Source organism: Hirundo rustica, chromosome 3, assembly GCF_015227805.2.
Source record: "Hirundo rustica isolate bHirRus1 chromosome 3, bHirRus1.pri.v3, whole genome shotgun sequence".
Taxonomy (NCBI): domain Eukaryota; kingdom Metazoa; phylum Chordata; class Aves; order Passeriformes; family Hirundinidae; genus Hirundo; species Hirundo rustica.
In genome coordinates, this window is record NC_053452.1 from 83,015,412 (window position 1) to 83,030,836 (window position 15,425).

The window sequence follows — 15,425 nt, forward strand, 5'->3', positions numbered from 1 at the left end:
TTCAAAAACACCTACAATCTTGAAACATTAAGAATTGTATCAACAAACAGCTTTGCAAAAAATATTAAAGGAACAACACTGTTTTCACAAAGTAACAATATTCAAAAGATAAGAGTCTAAAACACTTCTCTGTGCACAAGAAAATAGCAGATTGTTCCATCAGTTCCACAGAATTAATGTGCCTTTACCTTTAACTAAGATGATAACTCTTAGTGGTAGCAACCCATTTTAGCATTTTATCCAAGGAAAAGTGAAAGAAAGTGAAAATCAACACAAAGATCAGACATGGGAACAAAGAAATTATATTACCTGGAGTGACTAAATAATTAATTCTGAGTTACTAACTTATTGGCAACTAGCCATCAGTCTAGGTAGTTGGTATGAATTAGAAAGAGTTTTAATCACCAGAGTGGAGCACTAAACCTCATCCCTTGGTTCAGTATATAAAAATTTGAGATTGACCTACAAGATCAGTGGAAATTAGCTAGACCTGGAGTCAACATTTTGATCATCTGAGTTATGTTTTGCTTTCATACAATAATAAACTACTTTAGTTTTTAAACAAACTCTAGAAAACATTTGATTCAATAACCTGGCAAAAGGCTTTGTAGACTGCTTTTGCCGATAATCAGGAAATACTTTCAAGTTCAGAAGAGGAGCTCAAATACCATAAAGAACGCCCAAAACCAAGATTGTATCCCATTCTTCAAATATAATGAAATAAAGTGTGAACAATACAAGTTTTTTTTATTTAAAAGAAGAACAAGTAGAAGAAATGGCTATGGCCTCCCTGGAGATGAGTAATATCTGAAGCTTTGGGACACCAAAATCATATAGAGACAACAGTTTAGACAGCAGATAAACAATGAACATGTGTCTTTAGAATACAAATACTTGTTCTGCTTAAATCTTCTACATTAATCTGCCCTGAGTCATTGCTCAATGGACCGCATGCCAGCTAACCCAAAAGTACAAGTTCACAGAAAAAAATTTAGTCAGGAAAAAATGGAGAGCCTGACAAACAGTGTTCTCTTAATCTGAGATGACTAGATGATGCCACTCCCTCTTCTCTAGTAAAGTTATCCACCTAAGCACTAGGCATCTTCATTTCAAGGGATGCCACCATCTCAGGCAGAAAGCCTGCCTGAAGTTCTCACTTCAGTTGAGTTTGGCAAGGACCTCCAGAGGGTCATCAGGTCCAATGCCCTTGACCAAGCAGAGCCATCCAGATCCAGATGCCTGGAACCACATGCAGACAAATTCTGATTACCTCCAAGCATGGAGACTCCACAAACTCTCTGTGCAATCTGTGCATCCTCATGTTCAGAAAGAACCTCTGGTGTTTCAGTTTGTGCCTACTGCCCACCATCGTCTTTCACGTAAATTAATTCAATAATTCACTTAAGAGAGATGCAGGAATTTAAAATAATAAAAAAAGGAAAGTACTACTTATTAAGTGTTAGTTCTTAGGTTCTGTACTGTACTGACATGAAACTACGTAAAATGTATGTTTGTAGCACAAAAAGAGACAAATACAAAATGCTATGTCTACTAAAAATTGCTTCAATAATGGCTATAAATTCTCAAACATTTAACACAGTTTAAGGTTTTTAATAGTATTTAATTAACTTATTCAGATATTTTGTTGTGGATTTATGTCTACTCTTCTTCCCCTGTCTGCACCCAGGTTCAATGCAAGTCAGGTCCATTATAAAACAAATAAACAAACAAAAATTAATCTTTATAAAGTAAGAGTTACCATACCTTTATTCCTGGACAGTGAGCAAAAAAGGCTTCTGGACTTTGAGAGTGATATAGTGCACCATGACCCACACAGCCCCAGGGTGCTCTAATGGTGAGGCTTCCACAATTGAACAGATCTCCAGAGCGGTAACGATATTTTGCTGCTTCATTAACAATCTGGGAAAATTTATATAAAAAAGTAACATTAAGTCCAATACCTCTAGTTATGAATCAAGACACTTCAATACATGCAATGTAACTACATCATCTGTTCCATGCATGGGATTCAGAGGATGAAATTAAAAGGAAATACTGTAAGTCAGCACAAAGACAATAAATCAATAATTTATTGTGTTCAAGTTAGATGCCTAAGCCTCAGGGGTGGCCTTATAACCCAGTTGTTTCCTCATTCAATACTGTCAATTAGCCCAGTCCAGATCTGTACTTTGTCCTGTGGCCAGCTGCAGCTGCATGCAGAAATGAGACCGTGCTCAGAAGACACAGCCTGTTGAATTTATGACTGCTGAAGTCAACACAGCCACAAAACCAAAAATTAAAACAAACAGACATCTGCCTCAAACCAGATCTTTAATTTCCATTATTTAATAAGCCTTCAAATTGGTGATGGCACAGTTTACTGTTTACAGTACTAGCACTGTTTGCAGTTTATGCTTGTTTACCTAAGGCATGCATAAATATTAGTAATACAGCTGTGGTTGTATTTGCAAAAATTACATATTCAAACCAAGTACTAATGCTAATAGAAGAGTAATTTAAACAGTGGTAAGATTTCTTTTAACTGCTCTCAAATTTATTAGTACTAACCTGATCAAATGCTGGGAAAATGTAATCTGCAAATTGAATTTCTGCAATGGCTGTAGCACCTGTAACAGCAATTCCAATACCAAAGCCAACAATTCCTTGTTCACATAGAGGGGTGTTGAAAACTCTGTCCTTACCTATATTAAAAAAGAACAACAACAACAACAACACACAATTCCTTTAATACACCAGTTCTAAGTGGAAAATATTGTCCCAGAAATATTTTACTTAAAAAAAAGTCACATGCAATTAAGCATGTGGCTGTTTAGATGGGTTTTTTTAGGTGTAGAAACAACAACAATCCATTACAGTTACAGATACTTTAACTTGTTACAACTCAGAGGGAGAAAAGGAGAAACGAAATGAAAGCTAAAAACAGTTTCTTCAACTTACAACATTCTTAACACTTGAAGGAAAATTTGTTCTGGCATATTCACACTTAAACATGCATACCTCTCATGCTTATATGGGAGTTAACAATATTTACAAACATTTTTAAAAGTTTGCAATAAAGGTAAATGTTGTTTTTTCCATTTTTTTTCCTGAAAAGCAACTGCCCCTACACAAAGGCAGCCAGATGTCCAGGAGCACCTGTACAAAAGCACGCTGCCTCTTGTCCACACTCCCTATGAACAATGCCCATTCTTATCACTCTTCTCTCTCAAGGTAAGGCCACATTTATAAAATTTGCTTTGTCTCCAAGGAACAGCAGCTCCTGCTACAAACCCAAAACATTTGATTTCATTTCTTCCCTATGGGAGTGCAAAAGGTTATTTTAGTCCTGACATATTTCGGTGCCACAGTAATTTCAGATTCCAAATACGCATCAATCTAATAGATAGCACACAAAATTGTTCAGTTCATTAAATTAAAAGCAAAAATGAGTGAGAGGGAGATGAAACACCACCACAATATCCTCTATAATATGTATTTACAATATTTGCATGCAGTACCTTTCTGCCAAGGGGGTACAGCAGAAAAATTTTGGTCTGCTATTGAATCTTCCCTTTAGAACATTGGGTAGACAGTAGGTTTGTATAGGAATCCATCATGCATGAAAATGCCAAGACTTCAAATTGGATGGAAAAAATGCACAGTGCACACCAGTGGCTATGAAATAAATTAAACAATAACAAAATAACCATGAAACAACGAACCAAAAAACCAGACTAAACTAATAAGTGGGAAAGCTGTTACTAGGAGGACTTCTAATTTCAGTATCTGTAAATTCAAATATAAAAAGGAAAGCTAACAAAAGTTTTCAGAAAGGGATGATTAGGGAAAAAACATAGTCCAGGGCTGTATTTGCAATATAGTAAAGGGAGGTATGTTTAACAAATCTTTAAAGGACACATCTTTCATTTTCACACATCACCCAGCACAGCACTGTCACTGATGCCCCTTGTATCCTTTCCATACGCATGTATGTATATATCAGTGAATATGCTTTTGGCTCTCCCTCTACTTTCTCTCTTCTTTTTTTTTCTTTTTTTCTTTTTTTTCTTTTTTCCCCTCCACCGGGACCCATTCATTTACAGCAAGTAAAAAAGAAATGCCATCAAATGATACTACAACGTTGGTGGTGTCAGTGAGGCTACACAAGCCAACACCAAGTCCAAAGAACTGCCACAATTGCAAGACAGACCATGATTTCTCATACAAGACAGTGGAAACAGAGAGAATCCAAGATTATTTTTCCCCTCAGAGAGACTCTTGACTGTGTAGATTGTTCTTGTTCCTGAAGGAGCTGTAATCTCTGTTCATATATTGCATCCTCTGGTGCACCCTCTCTGCTGCCAGACATCATGGCCAAAAAAAAAGAGGAAAATAAACTTCCTGTTTAACTGTGTAGCTCTCGCAGGCCTTACCACCACAACTGTGAAGGTGTCTTCACGGGACAGAAGCTCTGTACCCATATTCATCTATAACACTATAAAAACTTGGCAAACATTTCCTTCTCTCCCTTTTACTTATCTAGCATACCATCAATTAGCTATCTTGATTCCCTTCTCTTTCACTGACACAATTGATTTTAATTTAAAACCAATCTTATTTTGGTAAACAAAAAATGCATTAACATTATGAAGACATATGGCAACGTTGGTAATTTTTTTCCCACTTTCTACTTTCCTGTTTCTAATAAGTCCCTTGGCAGATCACTATTTTTCACTTCACTTGCTTACAGGACATTTTGATCTAAGAATTTTAGCTTACCTAACCTTATCCTTTATTAACAGATTTTTCAAAGTACACAGAAATAGCCTAACATACAGGTTCCATAAATAAATAACCCTCACACAAAAATCAAAATGTTTTTGAATAATCCTGTAAAATGAGCTTTTAACTAATAATTGATACAAACTTGAAAATTATTTTTTTAATTTCATTTTAGGGTGGTGAATTAATTTAAAAGCATGTTAGCTTCACCACACTAGTATGCAACTATAATTCAAAATATAAAATACATCCCAATAAAACTGCTGAAATATTACTGAGATATTAAATGAGAGGCATCATGCTGCTATCAATGGAAGATGATGAAATAAATGAAATGAAAATCAATAAAGCAAAAGTGAAATGTAACGAGACAGCTGTAATGTGAGGAGTGTGAAGCATCTACTTTGGAGTTTCAGAATTGTACTAAAGGTACAATTCCGAAGCACGACTTAAAACAGAAAAGACTGAGCTAGGGAACTCAATGAATGAAATTTATTACTAGTTTTGATGGTTTTGATTGTAGCATTAAAAGAATACTGACATCTTAAAAGCAAATCCTAAAGCACTTTACTATATATTAGATCAGAAAAACAACTTATGGTAGAGTTTTGAGGGGTAGGGTTTTCTTTATAAAATCTATCCTCTTATGACAGAAAGACATACACATTATTAGGATAAAACAAATGTATTCATTTCCCCAACATTAAAAATTGTATGGTGTTGCTTTAACCTTCTATTTTTATTGATACAGTATGAAAATCATTACTAAAACTAACAAAAAATATTTAAATATTTAGCATTTATATGCATTAAGCCTATATATTTATACCTATTTTATTTCACATTTTCTGATTTTTCACTTTTTTTCAAAACATGAAAAGAAGTCCATTTTGATAAACAGCCATTCACATCACCCTCTGCAAATCAGCTAAGTCACTGAAGCAGACAAATAACCCAGAGATACTTTGTGTTCCGACATTTAATTTCCTAACCAACAAAGAAACACTTCCTAAACTGTGTTCCTCTCCAATGCTTTGCGTCAGCCACGCAGCTCAAAACAAACTAACACCAACTCAAGGAGCTGACTTGTCAGTCCAGGTGAAAGCAGCACCTCTACATTTTCTGAAGCCAGGTGCGTCAGTCTCTGCAGGAAGACATGACGCTGGTGTGCATCTCTATTGACCTGCCTGGCTTTACAAACATCCCTGGTTTCAGCCATCTGAACAAGTCAGTGCCCTTTGCCAGCTACTGAGGGAAGCAATTCGGCAAACAGGGAAAGCTATGTGATAAAAAGGATGATTCTTCTCATCTCTCTGTCCCAATAACTCAGGAGTAAAACTAGATGCATGTTAAGGAAGTGAAAAAAAACACTCTAGAAGCCTTCCCTAATAAGGAAAATCTGAAATTATGAAGAACAAACATTAAGTAAAAAAGCAATACTCAGTTCAATTTTACTTAAATAAAAAAGGAGTGATCTTTGTGATTTTCAGAACAAAGTGTACCCCATGGATGTTCAGATTGCTATTGACCCTTTGTGTAAGAGACAACAGCTTTAAGGCAGTCTCACAGTCATCTTCTCGTTCACCAGGAATAAGGAGTTTCATAGCAACCTAACAGAACCATGTTTACAGACATTTGTAGTCAATTATTGTGCATTAATGTTTTGGCTGCTTCATATTTATTTGTTCCAAGCCATCAGGAAAAAAGTATTTCAGATTTCAGTAACTGCAACGAGTCATGTTCCTGCCTTAATTTAACTTCAAAAATGAGATATTCAAACAATATTAAATCTCCTATAATGTTAACACACCACCCAATGCTCCAACTCTGAGTAATTTCATATCACTCAGCATGAGTCCACCCTGGACCGTTTGGGTGTTTTAAGGAGTACTGCTGGTGATGTAGCCAAAGGAAAACTGTGCTTTGTTTTCAAAATACTTCTACATCACTGGTGCTTAAAAAATGCATAACATACCTCAAAAGATGTCAGTACTGAACTCTATTAACAATATACATGGACAGCATTTTATTTGTCCCAATCTCACTGACTTCCATTTAAAACATCCATTAGAAGTCAAATAGCAAAGTCTAGGAAGCTAGATATATTAGGAGTTCAACCAAAGCAGTCAGTCTGCACATGCAGAAAAGACTGGAAAGAAAAGGAAGCTCCAGCAGATGAGCTTTTTTGCTACTCCCCAGGGACTTTGTGTAGAAAATTCAAACAGGAATTATTGATTTACAATCAGTCCTGCCTTTAAAGACCATTTTTATCCTTAAAATATCTAGGATTTTTCAGAGATGTACTTCTACATCAGTCTACTAATTTTATTTCTTAACACAGCTTACACAAAATCTATTCAACATTTAAGCTTTCCTGGTCCCACCATCCCTTTTAAACTCCCTTTTACAACTGGTGACACTTGTAGTCTTCCATTTCTCTGATACTATACGAGAGGGCAGGCCAAAGAGTAAGTAAATTTGGTAGATTTATACTCAGCTCTTTTAGAGCTCCTGGGTTAACAAAAAGTAGTTCCACTAACTTACTAGTTTTAATCATTTTGTTCTACCATTTTTTCTACTGATAACCTAGTCACAATTCTCCAGCTTTAAAAAAAAAAAAAAGGCCCTGTTGCTCTGAAGAGAATACCAGAATACATTAACTTTACAGCTGAATATAGAAATTTCAAACCCACTTGTCCAAAGCAGGGCTTCAGGTTCACTGACACAGAGATGGCTTAACTTCCAGTCTTGAAACCTTGCACACTAACATGCTGCACTGTTTAAAAAGCTGCTTTTTCCAGAGCCATCCATGTTAAAATACATTATTTCACCTAACTGATGAAAAGTGATTATATGAAATGAAAATTATTTCATACACAAGTAGCTTTTAACTTCTGAAGATGGCTTTTACCTGCTGTGCATAGAACGACTAACAGAATTTAGCTATACTCCTCTCCAGTTCTTCGCCAACCCTGTATCCTGCAAAAGCCAAGAACCTGTGTATGTTTGTTGTGTGCCCAAATATTCCTAACAGGCTTCAAGGACCCAGCCATGCCTCTGGCATAACTCAGCCAATCCCAGGGCTGAGCCACCAGGTGCCAGCCCCCAGTCAAGTCAGTGTAAAGTCTCAAGTCAAGTGCAGTAAGTTGGGTCTGTTAATAGGAGAAATACATTGTGTATACACTGCCTATGCCTTCAAATAAATTTCAACATTTATTTACCCTGAATTAAAAAGTCATTCAAATTTTGATTATTTAACAACTAAGTAAATGGCATTCCCTTTACACTTTCCATAAATATTTCAAAAAGTCACATTATGGCAGTAAGACACAAAAGTTAGTTAAAAAAAAAAAAAAAATACTGCCAAAATCTGTGAGCAACTGACAACAGGGTCAGAAATGAGATTTGCATGCACTAAACTAAATTAGCTTCTTCATATTCTGCTGCTGCAAAATCCACTATCATGCTCGATTCTGTAACAAAGGAAATAGCTTATTGTTCTAGTTTTAGACCGAAGTTTTTAAACAGAAGTTTTAAAGATCAACTTACAGATCTTTAGAAGACAGAAAATCTTCCTTACTTAGTTTCACGTGTTCACAGGAGTCTTAATTATGCTTCATTTGGGGAGAAAAAAAGAAAATCCCACTGAAAATGCATCCTTCTGAACCACTTGTCACCACTGTATTTCCCAAAGTAGAGGACACCTGTTCTGCCTGGGAACTGGAATTCTTCACAGGTTTATCATACATGTCACTGACATAAAGGACACTTTAGAAAAGCACTTCAAGTAATTTGGAAATTAGGAACAGCTGAGGGGTGTATTTTCCTCTTAAGTCTCCCCCAGTTATTAAATCACACATTTGAAGAAACATAAATGTTTGAACTAGTAGTTCTAGCTCGAAGTGTTCTCAACAAGTCATTCTTTGACCCAAGACGATGCATTTTTCCTCTAAGAGCTTATTAGATCACACTACACTTTCACCTCCTCTCCATCAAGATTCCCTCAGGGGAAAAAGCATGTTTATTGTATTTTCATTTAACCCTCACTCTCAAAGACTACAAATAATATCAGAGTCAGGAGAACTGCTGAAGTACAAAGAAAAGGTTACCATGGACAGGGAGTAACCTCCCCCATCACATAGAAATTCTTACAATCTGCACAGTTACCAAATTTCAGGCTTGGAAGGAAAATTTTCTGGTAAAACTTAGTAAATTCTAAAAGTTCACAGCATGAATATAATATTAAGAAGGTCCCTGTCAGGCTTACAGACTTTTGGATTAGAGGGGACTCAGAAAAACTTCATTAACACCTCTGCCTTCCTAAAGCAAAAAGTGAAGATTTTATTTCTAGCCCTCTCCCCTAGTTCAAATTCCTGTCATTTGTGACAAACTAGCACCCACCAAAAGCTAAAGAATAAACCAAAAATATTAAAATATATTATGTAATTCTCCCCCTTTCTCAGGGAAGAAGTAGGAGGAGCTGGGAGAGGTTAATACAAAGCTTTGGCTTTAGCTTTCAATGCTGGTAACCTTGCAAGTCATTTAATTCTCCCACAATGGAAGAGCAGCCAAGCAGTAGCATGAAAAGGGGGAAGAGCAGATTCTTTTCAGGTACTCCGTGTCAAGTGAAAGAATGATGCCAAAAAGTAAACTAATTATATTAAAGAAAAAAATCCTCACTATGACAGAAGTCACATGCTGGAATAAGCTGTCCCAAGAGGTTGTAGAAGCTCCTGCCTTGGACATGTTCAAAACACACCTGGACAAGACTACAGGCAACTTAAACTCAACTCTGTGTTGAGTACTGGTTTGAAATAGATGAATTTCAAGGTCTTCTCCTTATAACCCTCTATGGTTAATTAACAGCCCCAAGCAGGGCTACATGCTGACAGCCAAAACTTTTAATGCCTGTCCTTTTAACCTGTCCTGTTGATGGAAGCACTTCATGACATCAATAAAATAGATCCACACTCTTAGGAAAACATTTAAAAAGCAGCTCACATCTCAGTAGTACAATTCCTCACCAGAATTTCTTTTCACTTTTCTAAGGGCCTCTTGGAGGAAGAGGAGGTGAAAAATTAGTTTTGAGCTAATGAGCTCTTGGAAGGAAAATGCATCATCTTGAGTAAAAGAATGACTTGTGGAGAACACTTCGAGCTGGAACTGCTAGTTCAAACATTCATGCAGGCTGCCCACTCCTGACTGAAATCCTCCTCATCATCTGGCTCATACACCCAGTTGCAACCTAAATAAAAAAAGAGCAATGCTTAACTGGACAAAGCATCCAAATATTCCTCCAGCTATGATTAATAACATTCCTTTGTCAATTACAAAAAACTTTAGCTATGTGAGAAGCACAGTTGCAGAAAAGCATAACTGACATACAGTTTAACATGAGAAGCTATGCCAGATGACAGAGGGCTTACTTGCAAAAATATGCCCCAAAATTGACATCTAACAAATACATATATGTGGGTATAAGCAGAGGACAACACACCAGCTTAAATTATGACATGACAGAGGTCCAACAGGAAACAGAACAGTTGTCAAAGCTAAGTATTGCAACCTGTTAATGAAAATTCTGCTGTAATAAGCTGCGCCCAACCATCTGGATGACAAATCAAGGAGCAGGCAAAAACATCAAATACAAGTTACTCTCTCTCACATTCCTCAGTATCAGCAGTGTAGATATAGTTTATGGTAAATGTGAAAGCATGCTAGATCTACCTGGAATTGTGAAGCAAGTATTCTCAACACAAGAGCAAGGATCTCATGTTGCTGTAGAAGTACTCAGGAGCAAAGAGCTCAATGACCTGCAGTAATGAAAAGCATCTTACAAATCTCACTGGTAATCATGCCTGTCCCTTTATAATACAAAGCATGTCCATGAGAAAAATTAATAAATTAGTCTATACTCGGTGCTTCCATCTAAGTGTGAAAACCCTGTGCCAGGTTTTGAGGATTTAATGTTTCTGCAAATTATAAAAGAAAAGAGATCTTTTATAATAAATTACTAGCATGTTATGTCAACCTGGTCATTGGAAGAGGGCTCTGAATCAAGTCAAAATAAGAAGCACCTCAAAGTGCTTCTGCTGCAAAACTGCTTACACAATTCCCAGACTTGGATATTAGTCTTGATTTTTTTCGTTGTTTTAGGCTTCAACCAAATTACTTCCAAGAAAACTCTGAGAGTTTTATTCCCTGTAATAAAGCCTGCAGCACCTTCTTAAATTGAAAAAAACACTGTCTTACCACCAAACTCACAGTAGTAAAAACAGCAGACATACTGAACTAACCTCAGTTGATGAGTGGGATAAACAAACAGACAAATGAAACAGAGGGAATCACAGGATTAACCAAAGAAATTGAAAATCACTTAATGCCACCTAAGGAATTGCAAAGGCACTAATAGAGATTTCTAAAAGAAGGTACACAAAATATGCTCACAGATGTGGTATTAATACAGACTGCAAAGATTGGTTATGCTCATCATTTACACTTTGGGTCTTTAATACATGAAGTTTCATCCTCCTTGACATGATATTATCAAAATATTGTTTTTCATGTTTCACTGCAAGTATTTTCCAAAGTGGAAAATTCCATTTTCATGAAGTTCAGCAGCACATACCTTTTTGCTCAGCAATGTATTTTGAAATATCTTAAAAATGTGAGAACAGCTTTCTTAAGCTCTGCACTGAGCATCAAGTTCTATATTAAAGAACATATTCTTTATCTTTCCCTCAAACAGGTTTATAACATAGGAAAAGAAACATCACAAATATTAGTAAGCCCCAAATAAATAAAAGACAGCTTTCACAACAGGCACACTATTAGAACAACTAAAAAGGAACAAAACTCAAATAAAAGCTATTTAGCTCTGACAGAGACTGATTTGCATGATAATCCCACAAATACAAAAGGTGTAAAAAGGACATACTACATTTTATCAAGTTTTCAAATAACTCTTCTTCATTTTCTAACTGTAAATCTTAAAAAAAGATTTGGCTATTTAAGACGAAAATGAACAAAATGTACTATTGTGTAATGAGTCTGGAACACGTTCTCCAGATGTTACTGTTCAAAGACATTTATATAAATCAGAACAAATCCAGGTCTTGCCAAACTGTTCTGGAAGAACCAGGCAAGCGAGCCGCAGAATTCTCCATTTAAATCTATCTACAAATACATGACAAAAAACAAACTTCAGGCTCTTTAGGTTTTACTCAATCTACACAAAAGTAGTCATTTGGAACTCTGAATAAAATGTTTCACCCTTAGCTTATGTGCACAATGTCAAAAAATCTGAACTCCTTCCTTCCACCTAATGCAATCTTTTGGGAAGGACCAGGAACCATGCCAAAGAAACAGCATGTTTCTCCAGCAAGCTTGCAGTCTGCTTTTGAAGCATTGAGATAATATTTTTCTATCTGCTTATACAGTAAAGCCCTAACACTTATCTACTTCAGGCTGAGTTTTTCCTCCTCCTCATGATAGCATATGGTTATGTTCTAAAAGAATGTAAAAGACACCACGATTATTGACTAAAAATTCCACACAAAAACCTCAGACTGTCTTTCCATCTGTTGAATTAAGACCCAACTAGTAGTAGTTTTTGGGAGGCAGAACACACTGCCATAATATATTGCATTACAGCCCATCCAAATCGTGTTCTTGTACTTCTTACCCTTGCACTGTAACATTTGGGACCACAAGAACAACCCAAAATCTCCACTGACAGATCTCTGCTCCCTTACCAGTAACATTAAGTGTAGTCTACACAATAAAAAATGTCCTGAAATAACTAACAAAAATACTTACAATATAAAAATTTTAAAGTATTTGATATATTTTGGAGGAAAAATATCAGAATTTTTTTAAAAACAAGCCTATACTTTATCTACTTCTATTAGCTCAGCTTCAAAAGTTTCTTATGTCATTTCATGCTACAGAAGCCATCAGGACATTAAGCAGTTTTTGCAAGCACAACTAAACTTCAGCCAACAAACTTTCACCAAATACCATAACATGGGGACAACTCTATCTTCTCACCCAGGTTTTCCTCCATAGGCTTTTCACTTAAAACACAGAACTTGCTTTCAGGAGTTTTCTACAGCTAAAGCTCATAGAATAATATTGTGCTCAAGTAAATACTTATCTTCAAAGAAATACTACTATTTTTTTAGAAAAGCTGGTGTCCCTTGGGCATGGCTAGGTACAGCCATCTCCTGGCCAAATAAACAAAGACTACTGAATTCATTTACTGGACTATAAATAAATGATTCATTACTGAGAATGAAGTGTTCCCTGAAAACTCACACAGGTGTTTACACCTTAGACACAAGGTCTACAGAATAACAGCCATGGATTACAGTGGATCAGATGTTGTAAATAAACATTATTGCTGCAAGACAAGCTAGCATTATCATAAGATGTAGCAACAGAGAGCTGTAGGCAACCAGGTTTTACTCAGTAAAACACGAGACTAAAGTATCCAGTTTTGGATGCCCTATATCCTCCAGCTGCAGCAACCACAGTTCAGAGAAAACTGATCAATAAAGAAAAGCTTCAAACTGTAACAATAATCCTGCACTGGGACCATGTGTGTAGGAAAGCCAGAGAAACTTCACCACTGAAGGCTAAAAACAGCCTTTGCCTGCTGTTCTGTCCCAAAACATACCCTATGCCTCAGAGAAAAAAATTTGTAAGGCAGGCAGAAAGGAAAAGAAAACAAGTATGGAAGTGATAAATAAAATAATTTTTAAAACATCCAGCTGATTGCTAATGTGGCTAGGTCATCCTGACATAAGGAACATAAGGATACTATTTTCTTTCACAGCTACAACTGTGGTTACATACGTAGTTCAGTCACTCGTTTTTTGATGTGTTTGAAATTTGCCACAGGGGAAATTTCTGATTCAACTCCCCCTATTCTCACAGGATCCAATGTAAGTGTTACCTCTCCTCCTCATGTTCCTTTTTTTCCTATGATTAATAAATTTGCAAGAAAATTTCCTGAACTGACTGAATAGACAGAAATTACTATTTGCAGTCTGCTCCCTATCTATTTCACACTTTTTTAAAATATGGCTTGGAAGAAAATAATCCTAGCAACTATATTTACACTTCTAGCTGCATCAAAATAATAATAATGATGATAAGAAAGCACAGGAAAGATTAAAATAATCTTATCAGCTTAAAAATATTAGGGGAAAAAAAGAGAATTCAGTTTCAAGTTACTTGTGCATTCCCCTTCTACTCTACATGACAAAACTGTAAATGAGTAAGGAGAAAAAAAAAATGAAGCTGTTTATTACACATTTACTTCTGTCTGCATGTATAAATGTCTCTAGCCACATGTGTAACTCAGAATTACCTAAAAGGAAATGATCTGAGATTGATTTTGGTTTATCCTATGTACGTATAGCAGTGACACACAGTTGTTCTTATGTTTCATTTTATCAAGTGCCCACCAGTAAAAAAGCAATTAGTGGCTGCATTGCAGTAGATTAGAAAAATACTTGGGGACTAAATCAGGCCACAAACTGACAGTCAACACTGCATTGCTAATAAAAGCAGCAAATGTCACTCTAGAACATTTCAGCAATTTTACACAGAAACCTTGGGAAAAGCACTTCATTCTAATTGACTGTATTTCAGGATACCATAAGCTGCTATGGGCAGTACATCCCTGAGTGCACTGACAAACAAAAAATGGGGAACAGCAATAACGGAGATGAAACAGAACAAGTAAAAAAAAAAGCCATGAGTCAAAACCCCTCCAATCAGTGATGGGATATTAATCCAGAAAGGAAGAAACCTATCTTCCTTTTGTTCACTCTGTGATCACATGGAAGATCCAAACAGTGACAAATTAATCACATGAGCAAAAGACAAATTCATTCCAAAACATTTCAAAAGAACAAGTTCCGAAAAAAGCATTTCTGCTGTTATCGGTTTTGGTATCTCAGTCAACTCTTTGTAGAGTAAGTTCAGAACTCCCAAGGTACAGCATTAGGCTAAGTCTCTTATACCCTGGGAAAACATTTGTTTCTGGTAGGAGATACCACAGTGACATCCTCCTGGAATTGAGAGAGTCTTTGAAATAAAAACTCCAATTCAAAGTATTCACATTCTACCTGCATTTGCAAATAATTGCAAGGGAATTAAAACGGCATTATTCAGAAATTCCCTACTGAAAAGTAAAAGACTCCTTTACACTACTCTTTCATTCAAAAATAATTTTCAGCTCAAAAACTTAGAAAACAACCTATTCAGGCCTGCAAATACTGGGAATCCAACTTACACAGTCACCTAGACTCCCTTGTTGGCAAACAGAAGGACGTTCCATGACAAGGAGCTGCAAGCTGCTGCACAACAGGGAATTGAGCGGAACCTCAAAAAGTTTGCAAACTTCATCTGTAAAAGTGAACATATAAACCCCCAAAAAGTCAGCCTCTACCCAAGCACTGCTATGGGGAAAGACCTGCCAAGCTCACCTTTCTTCTGTTGGACTCTCAGAGTCCTGAGGAAAGACTGATCCTGTTACACATTCTCAAAATATCAAAATATCGAGCTCTGACATAGTCAGAAAGCTCCTGATCCTTACTGTCACTAAGGACAATCTTCTGACATGGCAGCAAGTG

At 36.3% G+C, this 15,425-nt stretch overlaps 1 protein-coding gene across 1 annotated transcript in view; it reads right to left on the reverse strand.

Annotated features, from left to right (window-relative positions):
• Positions 1-15,425, reverse strand: part of BCKDHB (branched chain keto acid dehydrogenase E1 subunit beta) — a 110,039-nt gene that overhangs the window by 84,347 nt on the left and 10,267 nt on the right. Inside the window, exons 4-5 of the mRNA XM_040059896.2 lie at positions 2,569-2,702; positions 1,765-1,920 (exon numbers count right to left, since the gene is read on the reverse strand). Coding sequence (XP_039915830.1) covers positions 1,765-1,920; positions 2,569-2,702 — 290 coding nt within the window. The remainder of the gene's footprint in view (positions 1-1,764; positions 1,921-2,568; positions 2,703-15,425) is intronic.